At 34.9% G+C, this 20,531-nt stretch overlaps 3 protein-coding genes across 5 annotated transcripts in view; 1 reads left to right on the forward strand and 2 right to left on the reverse strand.

The window, feature by feature from the left end:
• LOC123870915 (fatty acyl-CoA reductase 1) overlaps positions 1-1,953 on the reverse strand; it is a 37,991-nt gene extending 36,038 nt beyond the window's left edge. Inside the window, exon 1 of one of the 2 annotated variants that reach the window (XM_045914412.1) lies at positions 1,760-1,953. The gene's annotated coding sequence lies outside the window, so the exon portion shown is untranslated. The remainder of the gene's footprint in view (positions 1-1,759) is intronic. The other variant, XM_045914411.1, reaches the window with a different exon arrangement.
• LOC123870925 (ubiquitin-fold modifier-conjugating enzyme 1) lies at positions 979-20,373 on the forward strand. The gene is made up of 6 exons (XM_045914428.1): positions 979-990; positions 6,685-6,704; positions 17,461-17,629; positions 18,159-18,290; positions 19,125-19,292; positions 19,716-20,373. The coding sequence occupies exons 3-6, from the start codon at positions 17,507-17,509 to the stop codon at positions 19,800-19,802; spliced, it is 510 nt and encodes a 169-aa protein (XP_045770384.1). The 5' UTR covers positions 979-990; positions 6,685-6,704; positions 17,461-17,506; the 3' UTR covers positions 19,803-20,373.
• Positions 2,708-7,574, reverse strand: LOC123870924 (BLOC-1-related complex subunit 5). Of its 2 annotated transcripts, none has more exons than XM_045914425.1 (7): positions 7,377-7,574; positions 7,189-7,299; positions 6,950-7,119; positions 6,239-6,314; positions 5,842-5,954; positions 4,981-5,115; positions 2,708-4,262 (listed from the first exon to the last, which is right to left on the reverse strand). In XM_045914425.1, the coding sequence occupies exons 1-7, from the start codon at positions 7,468-7,470 to the stop codon at positions 4,173-4,175; spliced, it is 789 nt and encodes a 262-aa protein (XP_045770381.1). In that variant the 5' UTR covers positions 7,471-7,574; the 3' UTR covers positions 2,708-4,172. The 2 variants fall into 2 exon arrangements, with proteins under 2 accessions (XP_045770381.1, XP_045770382.1); XM_045914426.1 differs by having other exon boundaries at positions 5,842-5,951; positions 6,236-6,314.
• Positions 20,374-20,531: the final 158 nt, after the last annotated feature.

A 20,531-nucleotide genomic window follows, 5' to 3' on the forward strand; every position in this document is an offset into this window, starting at 1 on the left:
CTTATACATACATATGTACATAGTTACATACATACATATATAGACTGCTAAAATCATTACCCTTCCTTTTAGCTTTGCCGCAATCGGGTAAAAATTATGAAACCCCAATAGTTTAGTGGTAAGACCGTAAAGTCTCGTGGTACAGTACATACTAAGTCGATAGATGATTGGTTTCAGATTTTCCATTGTATTCGGGCAGTATACCCCTAATAAACCCTTTGCTGCAGAAAACATTGTGAAAAAATAGCACTAAGTATTTTTAGACGTGTTAGTTTACTAACAAGTTTGTGTGTCAACCGAATTAGCACCACTAACCGGTGACGTAAACTAGTTAACAGGCGAACAGACAGTTTTTTCTGAAAAAAAATATATCATTTGTTTCCTGTAAGCCACGTAGGCGAAGCCGCGGGAAGCCAGTCTAATTTAGGTACCTACTGTCTTACATATCGAAGACCTGAAAAATGCCTAATTTACTAAGTCACTAATTGTTAGTTTTTATTAAGGAGTGTACTCGAGATTTTGTATAACTAAAATTTATAACACCCCCGACAAGTGAAGGTTACAGTAACTAAAAAAGGGCTGATAACTTTCAAACGGCTAGGCTGTTGGATTATTGCTAAGAACACTCTCGATCAAGCCACCTTTCGAACAAAAAAAAAAAATTAAAATCGGTTTATTAGTTTAAGAGCTACGATGCCACAGACAGATACACAGATACACACGTCAAACTTATAACACCCCTCTTTTTGGGTCGGGGGTTAAAAATGCCCACGAACATGGTACCCACGAATCAAATAATATCAATTACCAAAACACAACAATTTAATAAAATAGGACATGTGCGAGTCGACTTCGCACACGAAGGGTTCCGACTTCCGTACATCGTATAAGAACACTTTCAATTTTTATGAAAGCCATTTTGATTTTTTTTTTAATTTGGTAGTTATTTGTTGTTATAGCGATAACACCTTCTGTGAAAATTTCAATTTTCTATCTATTACGGTTCACGTGATTCAGCCGGCTGACAATCAGACAGACGGACGGACGGATGGATAGAGGTGCACAGGAAAGGCTTAGTTATAGGATCCTGTTGGTTCACTTCGGGTACGGATCCCTATAAATAAAAACGGATATAGCAATTATGCCATTAAGCATTATCATTATGAATCATTATTTAACTATTTATACTTAATTCAGGTTTTCTGTTTGCATAATGATACCTAACACAAATTAGGATGTATCATGTAACACAAAAACTAGATCCGAACAAATCAATGTCATACCTAATTACTTTAATTTGTTTATGGGTAGATATCAAAAATGGCTTCTTTACAAAAAAATATGCCTACGGAAATATTTAAAATTGTTTTCTTTATTCAATCCGAGTCTTTTAAACCACTTGGTTAAATTTATTTAAGAGTTAGTTAAGAAGTTGCTAATAAAAAAGTTAAGTTCTGTAAAACAAAGGTTTTATTAAGTTTTCCGTCAATAAAATTGGGTTTTGCCGTTCTCATAATATTTGGTAAGTAGGTATGCGTATTTTATTAGGCCTTGGAGTTTATAAATAGAAAAGATGTTATGAAAAATATTAAAACGTGCTTTTAAAAACGTTTAAAAAAGCACTTTGACCGAAATATTTTGCACGACATGTCAATGATTATTTATTTTGTTTTATACACAATAATTAACAATGCATCTATCATTAGGTATATTCATTTTTTTATTAGAATAAATGTTTGCTTAATGTTTATTCACTTACCGATATTTTTACACGGGGAAAACAAAAACACGTTTAGTCCTAACGTTGGAAAAATGTGAACTGAAGTAGGCATGGAACAACTAAGTTTTGCAACTCCGCGCTCTACCGCTAACGTAATTGAGATTGCATTAGAATTTAAATTCACTATTACTTACCTCCGAAGCCGGCAAAGTGACCCACATTAAAAGGGGTTTTCTGTTTGACATATTATTTCTTCACTAACTTCAAAAAAAGTTTAAGACCTGCCTGACTCAGTGGTAAGCAGTCTTACAAGAGATACCGGGTTCGATTCAGCGTAAATTTAGGTTTTTTAAATACCCATGGGTACTCTTTGATTTACCGGGATAAAAAGTAATTTAAAAACCGGCCAAGTGCGAGTCAGACTCGCGCGCCGAGGGTTCCGTACTCGGGTAATTTTTACGAAATTTTGCACGATAAATCAAAAATTATTATGCATAAAAATAAATAAAAATCTATTTTAGAATGTACACTTGTACAGGTAAAGCCCTTTCATAATATGATACCCTACTTGGTATAGTTATCTTCTTTGAAAATGGAAACATTTTTTTAACGATGTAACCGCAAATTCACGGTTTTCGGATTATTCCTGTACTCGTGCTAATACCTACCTACCTGCCAAAATTCATGATTCTAGGTTAACGGGAGGTGCCCTATAGGTTTCTTGACAGACATACAGACAGACAGACAGACAACAAAGTGATCCTATAAGGGATCCGTTTTTCCTTTTAAGGTACGGACCCTAGAAATTGTGTTTTTTCTTGTAGGATTCCTTTCCTTTCTGTGCGAGTTGGCTTGGCCTTACGTACTTTTTCTTTTTATTCGTCGTTTGACAAGTAGTGACAGCCCTTGTTGCATATCTATTAAATCTATGCATTATACAACAAAATAAAACAGTTGAAGTAGGTAGATTAAAAATAAAAGACAATATTTATTTAAGTAAATTTTTTATTGAGCGAATTTAATATAATTTGGCTAATTTCGTGTGCGATATGTTCAAACAAACAATACATTTTTTAAATATTAACAGGATGCTAGCAGAAGGTAGATAAAATCACTTTGAGGGTTACAAACGGTTATACAATTTACCTACCAGTATACCAATTGTACAGATTTCTGGACTGCAAGGAACTGCAAAATTTTCTGCAGTTTTAGTGCAGTTAACACAACTGTAACGCAACTGCCGAACGACTGAGCAGTCCACAATATATGGAAAGAAGTTACATAATAGCGCTCTCTGTTAGGTATTCCCATACAAATGATAGAGAAAAACCTCAGGGGGGTTAATCATTTTCAGGCATCAACCAATCACAAACATGTTTCCAAAAAACATTCGAAAATGTTTTCCCAAAAAAATTTGAAAGCATAGTTTCGTTTGTAATTGGTTGATGACTCAAAATGGTTCGTGCCCACTGAGATTTTTGTCTCTATCATTAGTATGGGATTACGTAACAGAGAGAGCGCTATAACTTTTTCTGCAGATAAAGTAAAGTGGAGAACTACTCCACAGAAATCAGAATAAGTATAGAATTAATTGATTGAAACTAACACAAGATTGTCTCGCTCCGATGAGCAGATTCTTAAAGTAGACTTATTTGATACAATACAATATTTGATAGCGTTAGTTTCATTTTGGTTGCTTTGCTACTCGGGATGATAGAGATATGACGTGTAAACGTAATTAATCAATTATCTCTATATTATGTGAGATCTGAGACATGTCCGACTTGTTTGGGTGTTGAAGGATTGCAGATAAGTATATTTCTAATACGTTATATAAAATTCTTTATCACTTCCATCCTTATTCTGAATTCTGTGGTCGTGACCATAGTCAAAAGATTTTTTTATTTCATTCATAATAATTCTAAAGTATAACCTATAATACTAAATGAGTTTATTCATATGGTCGTACTTCGTAGCGAGGAATTAATGTCGGTGAGGGATTTTATGATGACCAAATTTTTACTGAACCATTTGAAAAAAAAATTTGGTCCAACTTGATGGAAAATGACAGTCAATAAAACTTTATCTCACAATTTGACAGTAAGTAAAGAAACGAACATGGTCGTCGTAAAAAAAATGTTTTTAAAATAAATGTCTAATAAGTAGGACTATAGCGAGATTAAAGGCTAAGTAAAAGCGCGAGCGTAGCGAGTGCGAAATTTTTGGGATGTTGATGGATGACGAAAAAAATGTTTAGGAAGTTCAAGAGCATGCAGTTCCAAAAATATTTCCCTATGTCTGGGATTTCAGGGAGAAATTGAACTCCCAACAATTCCCCTTTTTCCCCCACTCCTCTGACTACGACCTTGAGTGAACATAATTTAAGCTTAATGAGTATATTTACTGGAAAAATTAACTATTAACAGCTAATTAATTAATGATTGAGACAATTCTATGTGCCTTTTTGTTCAGTCCATACAAAAGGTTCTAAACGTTTGTTCTCTGGTAACAGTAGGTTCAACTCTTCAATATCCTGAAGGGTCTGAAACAAAAATAAAGGTTTTGAGTTACAACCAACTATATCAATACTGCAGGTGATAACCTAGTGGTAAAGATGTCGGCCTGCTATTCGAAGGCTCCGAGGTTCCAATCCCTGGCACACACGATTCAGTTATTTGCGTCATAAGCCATTAAATATCACCTACATGCCTGAGAGTTCTCATTCTCAGTGTGTGAAACCTGCCAATTCGCAATGACTATGATGGTGGACTATGGCAAAACCAGTGGCCATGTGTGGACTACGGCCACATGCATTGCCAAACACTTAGTATCGTGGCAAAACACCCTTATAGTTTGATAAATAGTTAAACTTTAAGGGTGTCTGGCACGGAGTTGCGATGATACTAAGTGTCTGGCAATGCATGACGCGATTTCTAATACTATTTCCAAATAATATAATATTGAAAAATCGGACTTCATACTTTGACCAAAGATTTTAAATTTCTTTGTAGCTGTTATCTGCCAAAGCCATCATGCTCCAAACTTCATAGTCCCTGATCGTACCTCCCTGTGTTGGGGACAATATGCAGAGAAACTTGCAGCTTTTATGAAATATCCAAAGGTCAAGCCCTTTTGAGCTCTTTTTCTAGTAAACTAACAGCAGACATGACTTTTGGAAGATCTTATATTTAATAGGTACCTAATTACTAAGAACTAATTTATTATGCCAATTAAATAAATGCACTGATATTGCTAATTACCTGGTTTAACAAGGAGTTACATCTGGACAGCTGATGAGACACTTCTCTGACTCGGGACAGCCTCTCTGCGTGCCGCGCGTTGTTTCTCTGTTTCTCCACCGCTATTGAATAGAGACGGGAGATCTCCGTGTCCGCCTGCCAAATACAGAATTATAACAACAATACAGACACACAGATTGTAACAGAAATACAGAGTTGGAGGAACACGCGGCCTAGTTATGACAATTCATCAATTGTGATTGCTAAGCAACATTGGCCTGTCAGTAACTGAATGGGTGGACTTGGGTCCTTTTAATTCATCTGTGCCTCAGAGGGCACATTAAATCGTTTGTACAAACATAGATAAGTTGAAAACGGACTATAGGTAGGGACCTATACCTGAGCCTATCCCTACTCAAATATGATTATGTGAAAAATAATTTTAGAGTTACCGGGCAAATTTTATGTGGAAATTGATGTTCATTGGAACAATATGTTGTTTCTATGAAGCACCGCATTTAGTGGTATTTTATATTGCTGAGTTGGGCATACTCAGACTATCACGTAAGCTTAACTGTCAGACATTTATGCTATAAAGAATATATACCTAATAAGGAGTTGGTGAACAAAACAGTGTAATTACACTTCTGATCAAAATACTTTTTTTCTATGGAGTTTGGAAGTTTTTGGGCCACTGAATACAAATCTGAGCTCATTTCCAAGCAAAATGGCTTAAAACTGTACAGAAATTGAGTCCAAAGTTTGTGATGGTCAAAATAGTATCATTTTAGAAGCTTTCATTCAGTTTTTTTGATTCACCTGTAAAATTTTATTTTGTGCATTTACACCATTTTGTTGGCCAGTTCCTCTACCCTACTTTACCTCTTTAATTTTACTAGCGAGACTGCATTCTTCTGCAGCTAATGGGTGAGCGCAGGCTGCCAAGTGGGCTTGCACCCTTGTCGCCAGCCGCACCCAGGGTCTGTAGTCTAGGCCTAACATAAAATACTACACTTAAGGTAAAGTTTATAATGATAAGATAACTTTACTGACAAATGAATATGACATAATATTTCCTATACAAAAACTGTCTTAACATCATTTTTCAGTTGAAGAATAAAGATATTGATCCATAAAGATATTACAAATTTATTTTTTTAATTTATCAAGCATCAAAAATATTTTTAGTGAATTTTAAAATATTAGGCTACTAATTGAAATCTACAAAATATGTTTCTATAATTTGCTATCAAGAAAAATTCGATAAAATCCAACAAACCTTCAAGAACTTCAGGATCTCTTGCACCAGGCAAGCCAAGTGTACCCCTCATTATTGGGAGAAATGTTGGTATTTCCTATTAAATAGAAGTGTAAATAAAAGTTAGCTAGTAATCCATATGTAACTGTCTGTTTGTTTATCTTTTAAAAACTCATCTGTTTAACCAATTTTGATGAAATTTTAGAAAAATTTGAAAGATAGATAGAGTGCCTTGCGGAGACAGACATGGGCTACTTTTTATAGTAGAAAACACAATTTACCTGGTTTTATAAACCTATATTCATGTGGACAAAGTTACAGGTGTTGTCTAGTACAAGATAAAGTTTGATAACTAAAACCTTACTACCCCTCATAAAAATAGCACCATGGATTTTATATAATTTTTTTTAACCATGGATAAAATGTTTCAATTTCATGTCAAGTATATAAATTTTCAGAATCTACACATTGATATTATATTTTATTTGACACCAAAATCCTAGTTTCTTATTTTATTTTTAAACTACTTATATACTTCAAAAAGGAGTAGGTACGGATTTAATCCATAGGTATGAAACTATGTACTCATTTATCAAAATCTAATGAATAGTTTTTCATTTAAGAAGGAGCTGATGAAATGATAACAAAGAAATAAAAATAGGTAGGTACACATTTAACTACTGGACAATATAACCCAGTCAGGTAAAAATCTTTGCTTTAAAAAACATGTACCTGTAATCTTCTAATATCCTCATCTAACTGGGTGTCAGTAGCAGGTTTAACAACCACAATATCCCTGGCTCGCTTGTTCTTCCTTGCCTGAAGACTGAGCTGTCTCCGTTGCAGCAGAGACTTCTTATTATCGGCGGATCTTTGGGATTTACCAGAGGCTTTCGGTGAATCTGGACAAATTCAACGTTAAAGTCATAGAGGGAGGGTCTAATGATAGTTTTTAACTTTTTAATCCATACCTCCTATAGGTCTATCCACAGTGTATGATATGTAAGGAAGCTCCGAGTCCGAACACATGCTCGCACCAGGCGAGTTATTACCACTAGTGGTAGCTTCATTTCTTCTAGCTTCTAAAACAAAACTTCATATTAAGTATGTGAAGAATCTTCAAGGGAAAGGGCGTCTTGTAAAATGCCCCAGTAACTACCTGTAAAATTAGAAGTTGCTATTGTGTGACCTCTTCGCACTGGAGGAGCTCGCTGGGACTGCTTCTTTGGAGGAATTGACTGTTCCGAGCCCATTATAATTATTTGAAATGATGATTTTTATTTGAAAATTGAATTTTTTTATATTTTTATCGATTTGACAAAGTTCATAGACAAAGACAAGAGAGAAAAATTACACTGACGTCGACGACATGCCAAGTGACCAGTGTTGCCAGTGGCAGATAGTCAATTGTAACACGAGACCTCTCAAAATATAACATTTTCACGAGAAAAGTAACATTTCCTTATTTTTCGTGGAAAATAAAAGTAATAAGGTACACAGGTTAATATGGCACTTTATTATACAAAAATTTAAACAGTTTTCTAGTCCCATTAGTTAAGCTTAAAAAGAATCGTAATAATAATTATTGTTGATTGAATAAATTGACTGCTGATCCTGAAAAAGAAAAACAAATCAATATGTAAAATAATAATATACCAACGGATCTAAAAATGTCTTTGAATAGCTATAACTTATTTTGTTAGGTAATCAATTTATAATACAAGTGTAAATTAAAAATTTATATCACCCCAACAAGTGAAGGTTACATTAACTAGAAAAGAGCTGATAACTTTCAAACGACTGAACCGATTTTCTTTGATTATAGCTAAGAACACTCTCCATCAAGCCACCTTTCAAACAAAAAAACTAAATTAAAATCGGTTCATTACTTTGAGAGCTACGATGCCATAGACAGATACACAGATACACACGTAAAACTTATAACACCCCTCTTTTTGGATCGGGGGTTAAAAAGATTAAAATCGTCTTATATCGGGCGATCTGGCAACACAGGACTGTTTGAGTTTGAGAGGCTACGCACTAGGTGGACTTTGTCTGTGTAGCGTTTGATGGCGCGCGTGTGGTGCCTTTTTGGAGCGTTTTTTTTTTGTTTTTGTTTAAAGTGGCTGGTTTTTGTGTTTCACTGGCGTTTTTGGTGCTAAAACCATGCTGGAACTAACTGGGAAGCGCTCTAAAGGGGCGCCGTGCGTATGTCGGCGAGCGCCGGCACAGACGAAGTCCTTACTTATATAGTTTCCCTAACTTGAAAATATCTACAAACTTGACATTGGCTAATCTTTGTAAAGCCAGACGAGAGAATAAAAAAAAACGCACTGGGTAGGTACGCAGTGAAGAAAATTACGCGGGAATTTCAAATTCGTTTTGTTAACTGAACAATACTAGGTAGGTACCTAACTACTTACCTTGGTCTCAGCAAAGAGATCGATAGATTCGATAGCAAAACTCAAATTTTAAGTTACGCCGGCCGGTATCTAGTCAGCTCGCTCTCATTCCTGTAAAGAAAACCGAAGTTACCTACAACAATAACTAAGTAGTAAATAGCTAATTGAACTTCTGGAAACTAATGTGACTTAATAATAAGATGACAGTCAATACAAAAACGAACTGCTATCAGTTGCAAATACTATGTATGACTTTGTTTTTGCATTACTGATTCCCTAATTAGTTAACTACTTACTTATTTACTTAAAACTACATTGTATACAACATTTACTTACCAAGCAAGTAGTGTTCGCAACACATATACAGAGTCGATAAGGATAACGAACAAACCAATCACTTTCGAATTTTGACGAAATAAAGATACAATTTTTTTTGTACTTAGATAGATAACTACAATATCACTACCCCGCAACGAATAACTTTATTATCCAAAACAAAGTTGAGTCACAGAGAAAAACAAACAAAACACTTTTTTAATCACAGAGTAATTACAAAACAAAGTGAACTTAGACCAATAACTTAGAGAAAGTGAAATAAACTAACAAATGGGTCAATTTTACGACAAACAAAAACTGTTTTGAATGCGTTCCGTTTCACGATTATTTTTGGTTTGCTGGGAAAAATTTGAATATTTTTATGAAGTCCTAAAAGTAACGTAAAGTAACATTTTGAGTCGTGTAACATGGAGGAAACATGAGGGGGTCAAAAGTAACGTAAAATGTTACAAAAGTAACATTCTGGCAACGCTGCAAGTGACATTGATGCAGAGATGTGCTACCTAAACATGATTGTGCACTTCAGATTTAATTCCCTGCAAAAATAAACTCTGTTGCATTAGCATAAAGTCCAATTTCTAATACAATTATGCTAAGCGGAAAAACGAGCCGAGCGAGAGGTCTATAAATTGGAGTGTGTCACTGTCTAATGGATTGCAAGCATAAAAAAATATTTTCTATGGTACGAATTATGATGTAGCTCACAAAGTTCTTATTCATTGTTTATTTAATTTCAAACAACAAGATTACTTTCTTTTGTTCTCGCAGTAATTTTCATACCGTTATCTTTATTTTATAATGTCATTAAAATATCATTTAGTTTAAAAAGTATTATAAATATTTTTTTAAATTAATAGGATGACAACACTGGATGTCAAGCAAAACAATATGGCGAACATTCTGTACTATACTATACAGAAGTAGTAAGGTAACCATAATTTGATTGTTTAATGGAAGTGTTTTTTCTGTTTATCGATAGATTTCTCAAAAATGAAGACTTAAGGCAAAAATGGATCGCTGTCGTTCCAGGAAATATCACCAAATATTTGGCAGTTTGCGGAATGCATTTTAAAGCGGAAGATTTTGCTACGGCTTCGTGTGCACTGAATTTTTTTTAAAAGAAACGCTGTACCATCAATTTTCCCAAAAGTATGCCTTGCTTACGAACTTCCTAAAACTGTTTAGGACCTAAACACATGCATCAGATTATACAAAATAATTTTACTTACCTATATTATAGGTACCCATACTTAACATGACTGGTACTTTTTCGCAGAACAAAAAAAAATTGAATTTCTCTACTTTTATAACTACAGCGCGGCAGACTATGGCCTAAACCTTTATTCTGAGAAGAGACCCGTGCTCAGTAGTGGGCGGCGATGGGTTATCATGATGATTCATCCTCTCCTATTCTCATATAATCCGTCAAATGTCTTACATTATCAAATCGTGTTTGTTAAAATATAATGTAACAATAATTTTAGGTATGTCATCCCTGTTTTGTATATAGCAACACTGCCCCATATTAACTTCCTACTTTCTTTTTCTCGTGAAGTGTGATCGACCTGCTGTACCACGGACCTTTGTATTTTGTTTAATGTATTTTATTATTATTATAATAAAACAGTCATCATAAGTAAATATCTCTCTTTAATTTTTCAATACAATATCAGGTTAGGGCCTAGGTACGTGTGGACAAAAAGCAGGTCGGTAAAAATACTACGCTGTGTGACGGCGTGGGTTCGCCATCTTGGAAACACCCGGTGTTAAAACGCAAGTAAAACGTGAATACGTGAAATCCAATCTCAGGACACGGAGTAATCACGGTTGTAAAATATGGAGGACAAAGAAGACTCCAAAATTAAACTACGGGGCGAAGAAAACTGGACGATTTGGAAGTTCCAGGTTACACTTCAACTAAAATCCAAAGGGCTTTACGACACACTTTTAAAGGAAGAAAAAGGTACCGAGAAAGACTCAAAGGCTATGGCATTAATAGTAAATCGAATGACCGAAAATGTAATACCGCACGTGTTATCATGTGACAGTGCAAGCCAAATGTGGACAAAATTACTATCAATTTTTGAACAAGACTCTCATGTGAGTATTCATCTCTTGTACCAGCAATTTTATTCCATAACTTACGAAAGTAATATAACAAACTTATTAACAAATATTGAAAACATTAAATCAAAAATTATTGCTCGTGGAGAGAATCTGACAGATAAAATGATCATCACAAAGGTATTAATGAGTTTACCTCAAGAATACAAACACTTTATCTCAGCGTGGGAGTCGCTCCCTAAAGAGCGTCAAACTTTGAACGAGTTAAGTGCACGCTTACATTTAGAAGAAACGCGGTCAAAAGAAGGCGAGGCCAGCGAGGCATTACTAGTTAAACAAAGAAAACAACATCCAACATACAATAGTAAAAATAAAACTCAATGTAAATTTTGTAAAAAGTATAATCACACTATAGAAAATTGCTGGTTCCGACAAAGGAAAGATCAAAAGAATACACACAAGGATACCAACGCATTTATCCTAGCAGCAGATGAGGAAACCGCGGTTACAGCATCTTCTTCGAGCGAGTGGATCCTGGACTCCGGCGCTAGTGAGCATATGTGTTGTGATAGGTCTATATTCTCAAAGTTTAGTGAAAGTTCTCAGCGTAAAGTGAAAATAGGTGACGGCACCTCGTTAGATGTGTTAGGAATTGGTACTGTACAATGCGAGGCTTGGAACGGTATAAAGTGGATTGAAACAAAACTGTCAGACGTATTGTATGTTCCATCATTAAAAGCAAACCTTTTCTCTGTTGGTAAATGTTTAGATAAAGGTTATTTCATGAAAAGTGATCAAAATTATTGTAAAATTTTAGATTCAAATAACAGTGTGCGAGCAATTGCTAAGAGGTTAGATACTAAATTATATAAATTGTTTTTTAGAGTAGAACCACCTACTGCTAACTATGTTTCTAGTTTAACTGAGTGGCATGAAAAGTTTTGTCATCAAAATTATCAATATGTTAAAACGTATCTTGATCTTCATAATATTAGGTATGAAAATTCCAAAGTGTATCCATGCAAATCCTGTTTACAAGGCAAACAGCACAGAGTGAGCTACAGTAACAGTGAGTCTAGATCTTCAGTGCCAGGTGAGTTGATACATGCCGACTTATGTGGTCCTGTAGAATCTTATTCTATCGGTGGCTCTAGATATTTCTTGTTGCTTAAGGATGACATGTCAGGTTATAGATTTGTTTATTTTCTCAAACATAAAAATGAAGTAAAACAACACTTACAAAATTGCATAAAATTAATTAAAAATCAAACTGGTAATTGTATGAAGTATTTGAGAACTGACAATGGCTTAGAGTTTTGTAATAGTGATATAAAGGTCATGTTAGACAACTTAGGAATCTGCCATCAGAGAACCGTAGCTTACACCCCTCAACAGAACGGCCGAGCAGAACGCGAGAACCGGACTATCATGGAAGCTGCAAGAACATTGATTACAGGTATGTCTAAACGTTTTTGGGCGGAAGCTGTCAACACAGTGGTATTTACATTAAATAGGTGCGGATCCAGTCCAGTGAAGAATAAAACTCCTTATGAGGTATGGTTTAATAAATCTTTTGATATTAATTTTCTTAGGAAGTTTGGTATGCAATGTGCTGTACATGTTCCTAAAGAAAAACGCCGAAAACTGGATGGGAAAACCAAATTTGGGATATTTATAGGCTATGATACCAATGTCAAAGGCTATAGAGTATATTTCTCTAATACTGATAAAGTTGAGACGGTGAGGGATGTCATCTTTCTGCCGGAAAGTGGGGAAATTCCACTGAAAAATCAGGTAAACAATAGCCATCATGACTCTGATATAATATCTTCCAGTAGTGAAGAGTCCGAAGAGGAATTGCAAAGTCAGAGCAGTAAACACTCTCAGGAGGTATTAAAACACTCTCAGAAGGTACTAGAACACTCTACGGAGGAAAAACACTCCCAGGAAGGGCAAGACTCTACAGAGATTACTGGTGAGGTTATAGGCAACAAAACTGATGTATCATCAGGTAAAAGTTCAGGTCAACGACAAGCGGGAGATATCATGCTGCGAGGTCGTGATAAAATCATCAACCCAAAACGGTATGAAACTGAATTTTTAAGTTATGCTTACATGACAGAGTTGGAAAATGAACCGCAGTCCTACCAAGAGGCTATGGAATCCAACGAGTCCACTAAATGGAAAGAAGCTATTAATACTGAGCTGAAAGCTTTGGAAGAAAACCATACTTGGGATTTAATAACGGTAAACCCGGAAGAAAATATTATAGACACCAAATGGGTATTTAAAAGAAAGAAAAACAGCGAAGGTAAAGTCCAAGTTTATAAGGCTCGCTTGGTCGCTCGAGGTTTCCTTCAAACAGGTGTATCCTATGATGAGGTTTACTCACCTGTCACCAGCTTAACTACGGTAAGAATCTTAATTTCTATAGCTGCATATTATGGCTGGAATATCTATCAACTTGATATATGTAGTGCCTTTCTACATAGTTCTATAAATGAGGATATTTATATTTACTTACCAGAGGGTCATAGTCAGTCAGGCAAAGTTGGAAAACTTAAGAAAGCTATTTATGGGCTAAAGAAGGCACCTAGATACTGGTATGACACTTTCTGTAATTTCATGATTAGTCAGGGTTTCAAAAGGTCTAAAACAGACATGTGTTTATATATTAAAATTTTTGAAAACACAAAAACATTTGTCATACAGTATGTAGATGATATTCTGATAATAAGTTCTCATGAGTCTATGGTAGAATACCTAAAACAACAAATGGGTAAAACTTTCAAAATTAAAGACTTAGGTCTTGCATCATACTACCTAGGCATTCGAATTATGCAGAATAAGGATTTCATCTCACTAGATCAGTGTGAATACTTAAAAAATATATTACAGGTATTTAACATGTCAGATTGCAAAGGTGTGACTATCCCTTTAGAACCAAATTTCAACAGTTCACACTTGTTAAAAGAAAGTTCTGAAACTCCAGAAATAGAAAATAGATGCAGAAAATTAATAGGTTGCATTATGTATGCTATGTTAGGAACCAGACCTGACTTGTCAATATCCATAAGTATACTAAGTAGATTTCAAAACTGTGCAAGTACAGATCTATGGAAACACTTAAAACATATACTAAGGTATATAAAGGCTACTTTAGATATAAAGTTATTATATAAACGGAATTTAAATAATGTTATTTGTGAAATTCCTATGAAAGCCTATGTGGATGCTGATTGGGGAGGTGACACGGTTAGTAGAAAGTCAACCTCAGGTTATTGTTTTATGGTTTTTAATAACCTAATACTGTGGTGTAGTAAAAAACAAACGTGTGTCTCTCTATCATCCACTGAGGCTGAATATATAGCACTAAGTCAATGTGTCGCTGAAGCATGTTGGTTAAGAAATCTGTTTTCAGAGTTGTCGCTGTTATCTGATAGTGAACTTAGTGTTCTGATTTTTGAAGACAATAGGTCTGCAATCTGTGCTGCTAATAATAGTGGCATTTCCAAACGTTTGAAGCATATAGATATAAAATATCATTTTGTTCAAGACAAGTTATCTCAAAATTTAATATTAATAAATTACATAAAAACTGAAGAACAAATTGCAGATCTCTTGACAAAGCCTTTACCTAAACCAAAATTTGATAAGTTTAAAAATTGTCTTAATTTAATTTAGAGTTTACATTTTACAAGGATTTTGTAGTCCTACAGCTTATTCAGTTTTTTTTGTATAAATTGTTCCATTAAGGGGGGGTGTTAAAATATAATGTAACAATAATTTTAGGTATGTCATCCCTGTTTTGTATATAGCAACACTGCCCCATATTAACTTCCTACTTTCTTTTTCTCGTGAAGTGTGATCGACCTGCTGTACCACGGACCTTTGTATTTTGTTTAATGTATTTTATTATTATTATAATAAAACAGTCATCATAAGTAAATATCTCTCTTTAATTTTTCAATACAATATCAGTGTTGTCACCCTAATAGAAAGGGACACACTCCAATTTAGCGCTATCTCAATAGGCTCGTTTTTGGTGTCTCAGTGCACAATCTAAACTAGCGGCACGCTATGATGGCCGGTTTGACGTTTGTCCGCTCATGAAGTTCCGTATTAATTGATAACGACTTTGAAGGAAATAATTGTATTACTTTATTGACGATAGTGATGTGCAGAGATTCATAAATTTTATCGAATGTAGTTTTAGGTTTAGGACTCAAAATTTATTTATTAAATTGATTTCTTAAATGTATACAAGTGTAGAAAAATCAGTTTGCACCATTTAAGGGGTGAATGTACTTGTGAATATGAACAATTTTCACTATGTGGACAAACCTCTGAAATCGCAAAAAAATATCAATAAATTTTTAAAAATGGAATCTAATACGATCGTCACATAGGATCGCTGGCTAGCACAACTACTACCTCCGGCAAACTCGCGTCAATGCTCAATGCAAAACAAAGCAGTTTCGAATTGACGTTGCTTCGAAAAGTATAAACTGTCAGTGCAATGCGATTGTGATATAGTTTTGACCTGGCTTTGGATTTCAAATATTGATACTGCATTACTGTTGACCCTTGCTCGTTAATTTGGACTCTGTTCAAGCCCTTTGTTGTGGATTTCGTCGATATGACCGAACGTACGCAGAGAACTGTTCTAAATAGTCAGACACGTGAGTTCGTAATACGCCTTCGTAACTATTTCGATCGTGAAGCTCAAAATGAAGGGCCAATTTTACCTATAACGTCAGTGGTTGAACGCGTAGCTGATGCGCTTAATATTGGACAACGAACTGTTAGACGGATAACTAAAAAAAAATATGGCGAGACTGGCACAGAAGAAAATAAACTTCACACACCAAAAAAGAGAAAACGAGCAAAACCAGTCGTAGGCATCGATAGCTTTGATGCCGATGCTATCCGAAGACATGTTTACGGCTACTATTTACAGAAGGAGTATCCAACAAGAAAAAAGTTGGTGCATTCACTGAAGGAAGCTGGATTATTCTTCGGTGGGGAAAGTTCTTTAACGAAGATTTTGAAGACCATTGGATTTCGATACAAAAAATGTAACAAACGCAAAATATTGATGGAAAGATTTGATATAGCGATGGCAAGGTATACTTTTTTACGGCAAGTGAAAGAAATCAAAAATTGGCAAAATGTTGTGTTCTTGGATGAAACATGGCTTAATGCTAACCATACTGTAGGCCGTTCTTGGAACGATGACACAGCAGCATCTACTTCCAAAGTTCCTATAGGAAAAGGATCGCGACTTATAATTTGTCACGCCGGAACCATCAACGGGTTTGTCGAAGGTTCTCTCATGGCTTTTGCGTCAAAAACCACTGGAGACTATCATGAAGACATGAATGGAGAAAAGTTTACTGAATGGTTTACCTCAATGTTGTGTAGCCTCCCTGAACCATCTATTATAATTATGGACAACGCCCCATACCACTCGATGCAAATTGACAAGCCACCTGCCCAATCCCAAAAGAAAGCTGATATCGTCGCATGGCTTCGTAAAAATGGCGTAGATGCAAACATGAATATGTTAAAAGCGGAATTAGTACGTCTTTTAAAAGAAAACAAACCAACCAAGATCCGATACGTCATTGACGAAATAGCATTAGAACATGGGCACAGAGTTATACGGTTACCGCCTTACCATTGTGAGTATAATGCGATTGAGTTGGTGTGGGCTCAAATTAAGGGATATGCTGCAAGACACAATACAGAACCCCCATTTACCACAAAAAAAATGCTAAAATTATTAGAAGAAGCTTGTGAACATGTGACTAAAGGAGACTGGGAAAAGGTTGTGAATAGAACTGTTAAATTAATAAGGGAAGATTATGAAAGAGATGTGAAAATAGATAATATTATAGAAAACGAACATATAATTATTAATGTATGTGATGATAGCAGTGACGACAGTGAAAATAGTAGTATGGACGAATCTGATTAATTATGGCCTTTTGTGGCACCTTTTTTGGTATCTTTTGTATTCATATGTTTCTTGTGTGCATATAAAGTATGTATATTCATTTTCGTTCAAATATTCAGTTCGTTCAAATAAATTAAATAAACATATACATTTTTGTTTTATTAAACCTATTTAATCAGGTACAAAAACAAAACTTAATTGTTTTTTGTTCGAGAATAAATTGACATTCCACATCACTATTGTAATGTGTCAAACCGGCCATCATAGCGTGCCGCTAGTGTAGTTTAGGTAGCATGTCTCTGCATTGATGTCATACCTGACATTAGCTAATCTATGTAAAGCCAGACGAGAAAAAAAAAATTGATGTCATTGATAATGACATTTGACATTTGGATTTTGTTTATCTATGGTTTAGTTTGACATTCATTTGAAAACGAAAACGTCACCATATCACCATCAATGGTGGTGTATTTCTAATTTACAAAATAATATTTTCTTTAGAGAAATCTATGAAACAAGTACATAAAAATGGTAGATGAAGGCACAAGGAAAACTTTGAGCAGCATACCTTTACTTAAAACGAAAGCAGGACCCAGAGACAAAGAGTTATGGACGACTAGGTTAAAAGAGGAATACCAAGCTTTAATAAAGGTAATTTCCAGTTTTAATTACTTTATTGGAATACATGTGTAATAGTTTAGTAGTCTTCTAAACTTTAGTCTTATACAAAACGTTTCCGATGATATTTTCAAGTATTTAATGCATGTGAAATTGTGGGTCAGCCTATGACTTAAACTATTCATAAATTATGTCTTTTGCGGATAATTAAGTAAGAATTATGTTTCAATCATAACTGTCTTACTTGGCAGTCATACGTGTATGAAAAAATTCAGATAAGTATAGCTTCTAAGACCAATGAGCTGCAGTAAAAATAAGTGTTATTTGATTAGTTAAGTATTGCCAATCAAACTCGTGTATTCTTAAATTAATAGTATATCAACCCTTGTCAGATGAAATGTAGTAAAAGCCATCATGTCTTTCTGTTTTACTTGAATAAATTCAAAAACTCAACAAAATGGCTTTTATTACAACATTTCATCCTGCATGGGTTAATACGTCTGACCCTGCCATTCTCAATACAAGTAAAACTAGATAAAATGTGAGTAATAACTTGTTCCAGTATGTTCAAAACAACAAAGAGGCAGACAATGACTGGTTCAGGTTGGAATCTGACAAGACAGGCACAAGGTGGTTTGGCAAGTGTTGGTATGTCCATAACCTGCTGAAGTATGAGTTTGATTTGGAATTTGATGTAAGTACACATTTTTTTTTGTTCCCCTTCATGTTAAAGTAGCAATTTGTGTGTTATCATCTCAACCCATAACATTACTGGCCCATTACTTAGAATAGTTCTCCTTTCAGAATGAGAAGGCCAAGGCACACTTGGCCAACATGCAGCTGGCCAAGTGTGGATTGGCAGACTTCACTTTGAGAATGCTATGAAAAACTTAGGCATATAACAAGTAACACCATATTGTTTTGTCAGTGTTTGAGATATCTATGTAAATAAAAGTGAATCGCCAAAATGGATATACACCTATAATTTCTGCAAACAATCGACTGCTTCTCATTCTGAGAGGAGACTCAGGCTCAGTATGATGCTATTTTGGCCGAGCGAGGCAATCACACTTCACACTAATATTATAAAGGCGAAAGTTTGTGTGTATGTGTGTATGTATGTGTGTGTGTGTATGTTTGTTACTCTTTCACGAAAAAACTACTGAATGGATTTGGCTGAAATTTGAAATGGAGATAGATAATATCCTGGACTAGCACATAGGCTAATTTTTATCCCGGAAAATCAAAGAGTTCCCGCGGGACTTTGAAGAATCTTAATCCACGCGGACGAAGTCGCGGGCTTCAGCTAGTAGGTTTATAACTGGATAATAGAATAAAATAGAATAGATTTTTATTCAAATAAACTTTTACAAGTGCTTTTGAATCGTCAAATAATTTACCACTGGTTCGGAATGCCGTTCCTACCGAGAAGAACCAGCAAGAAACTCGGCGGATGCTCTTTTCAATTGTTCAATTTACAATAATATTGTATTGTTGATAATCATATTGTATGACATTTTCTTTTCAGATACCCATTACTTATCCCACAACTGCACCAGAACTAGCATTACCAGGTCTGGATGGCAAGACAGCAAAAATGTACAGAGGGGGCAAGATATGCCTCACAGATCACTTTAAACCATTGTGGGCAAGGAATGTGCCCAGATTTGGTATTGCTCATGCTATGGCTTTGGGGGTAAGTGAATATATTCAAACTAGGCTGCGCCTTCGTTGTGCACTCTTTATCCACATGTTTCTTTGTCTACATTAAAATGTATGTCTGTTAGGTTATAAGTAATTTTTGTGACTGATCAGTTCAACAGATTTTGAGTTACAAACTTAAATATAGCTTGCGTTCAGGAGACAGACATTCTACTTGTTATTATAGAAAATCAAAGAGTTATCACTGAATTTTATAGCATAATGCGATGCGAGCGTAGTCCAGGACATCATCTAACACCCATTTTATTTAATAAAAATATAAGCATTTTCTTGTTGTTATTTACTGTATAGTTGGTATTTTTAGTAGGCAGACACTTAGACATGTTTTATTTGTTGAAAGCTATCGGTCAGGTCTTTCATTTTGCTTGTCATTAGAGTTTTTTTTTTCTTGTTGCAGCTTGGTCCTTGGCTCGCCGTTGAAATTCCTGAGTTAATCGAAAGAGGTGTTGTCAAGTATCAAGAGAAAAGTGAAGAAGCGAAATAAATACTCTCTGTAAAGCTAGGCATATTTTTTCTTCATTCCGCACTTGGCTAGCGTGGTTGGACTATGACCGAACCCTTCTCATCTTGAAAGTTATCTCAATTAATTAAAATCAGCCTAACAAATTATGAGTTAATATGATACATAATATTATGTATAATAATGAGTTGAACTGTTATTTGCTGGACACTTAAGAATATAATTAAATTACATAGCCAGAGACATGGAATACGTTTGCTGGATCTTTACTCAAGGTTCTGGGCTCTGGCTGATGAATACGTACCATCCATTTACACACGGATTAATCGCAACCCGGCTGGGCCGTGAATACCTGGCTTTTAATATATATATTGAAAATATATTAAGAAATTTGTAAAGATGTAAATATTATTATATGTACCTACATAATAAATAATTATTTTTTTGTCATAAATGAGTGGTAATGTTTTATTAATAAATATATACGATGTATCGCAGTCGCGTTGTTACAAACTGTACTAACTATTACATGAGCTACATAACATACATTGCTATGTAAGTTTTCTTTTAGCTAACAATCCTAAGGTTTTGGTTTCGGCTACAAGTCTGTACCTACTTATATCGCACTTTGAAAACAAATCTCAATTTCAGATTTTCAATATGCCCGTTTAAAGCGTTGCATTTAGCAGTAATTGAGCTTAAAACGATGAAATATAAAGTGGTCATTTTGTAAGGATCTTTACAAAAGGCCTA

Source organism: Maniola jurtina, chromosome 13, assembly GCF_905333055.1.
Source record: "Maniola jurtina chromosome 13, ilManJurt1.1, whole genome shotgun sequence".
Taxonomy (NCBI): domain Eukaryota; kingdom Metazoa; phylum Arthropoda; class Insecta; order Lepidoptera; family Nymphalidae; genus Maniola; species Maniola jurtina.

Bases quoted from the DNA above. Each gene is read 5' to 3' on its own strand.
- LOC123870924 (XM_045914425.1), bottom strand. From the start codon at position 7,470: ATGGGCTCGGAACAGTCAATTCCTCCAAAGAAGCAGTCCCAGCGAGCT. The intron at 7,120-7,188 runs GTATGGATTAAA...GAATTTGTCCAG, and splicing joins TGTGGATAGACCTATAGGAG to ATTCACCGAAAGCCTCTGGT. The intron at 6,315-6,949 runs GTACATGTTTTT...TCTATTTAATAG, and splicing joins AGGATATTAGAAGATTACAG to GAAATACCAACATTTCTCCC.
- LOC123870925 (XM_045914428.1), top strand. From the start codon at position 17,507: ATGGTAGATGAAGGCACAAGGAAAACTTTGAGCAGCATACCTTTACTT. The intron at 17,630-18,158 runs GTAATTTCCAGT...AACTTGTTCCAG, and splicing joins AATACCAAGCTTTAATAAAG to TATGTTCAAAACAACAAAGA. The intron at 18,291-19,124 runs GTAAGTACACAT...TTTTCTTTTCAG, and splicing joins AGTTTGATTTGGAATTTGAT to ATACCCATTACTTATCCCAC.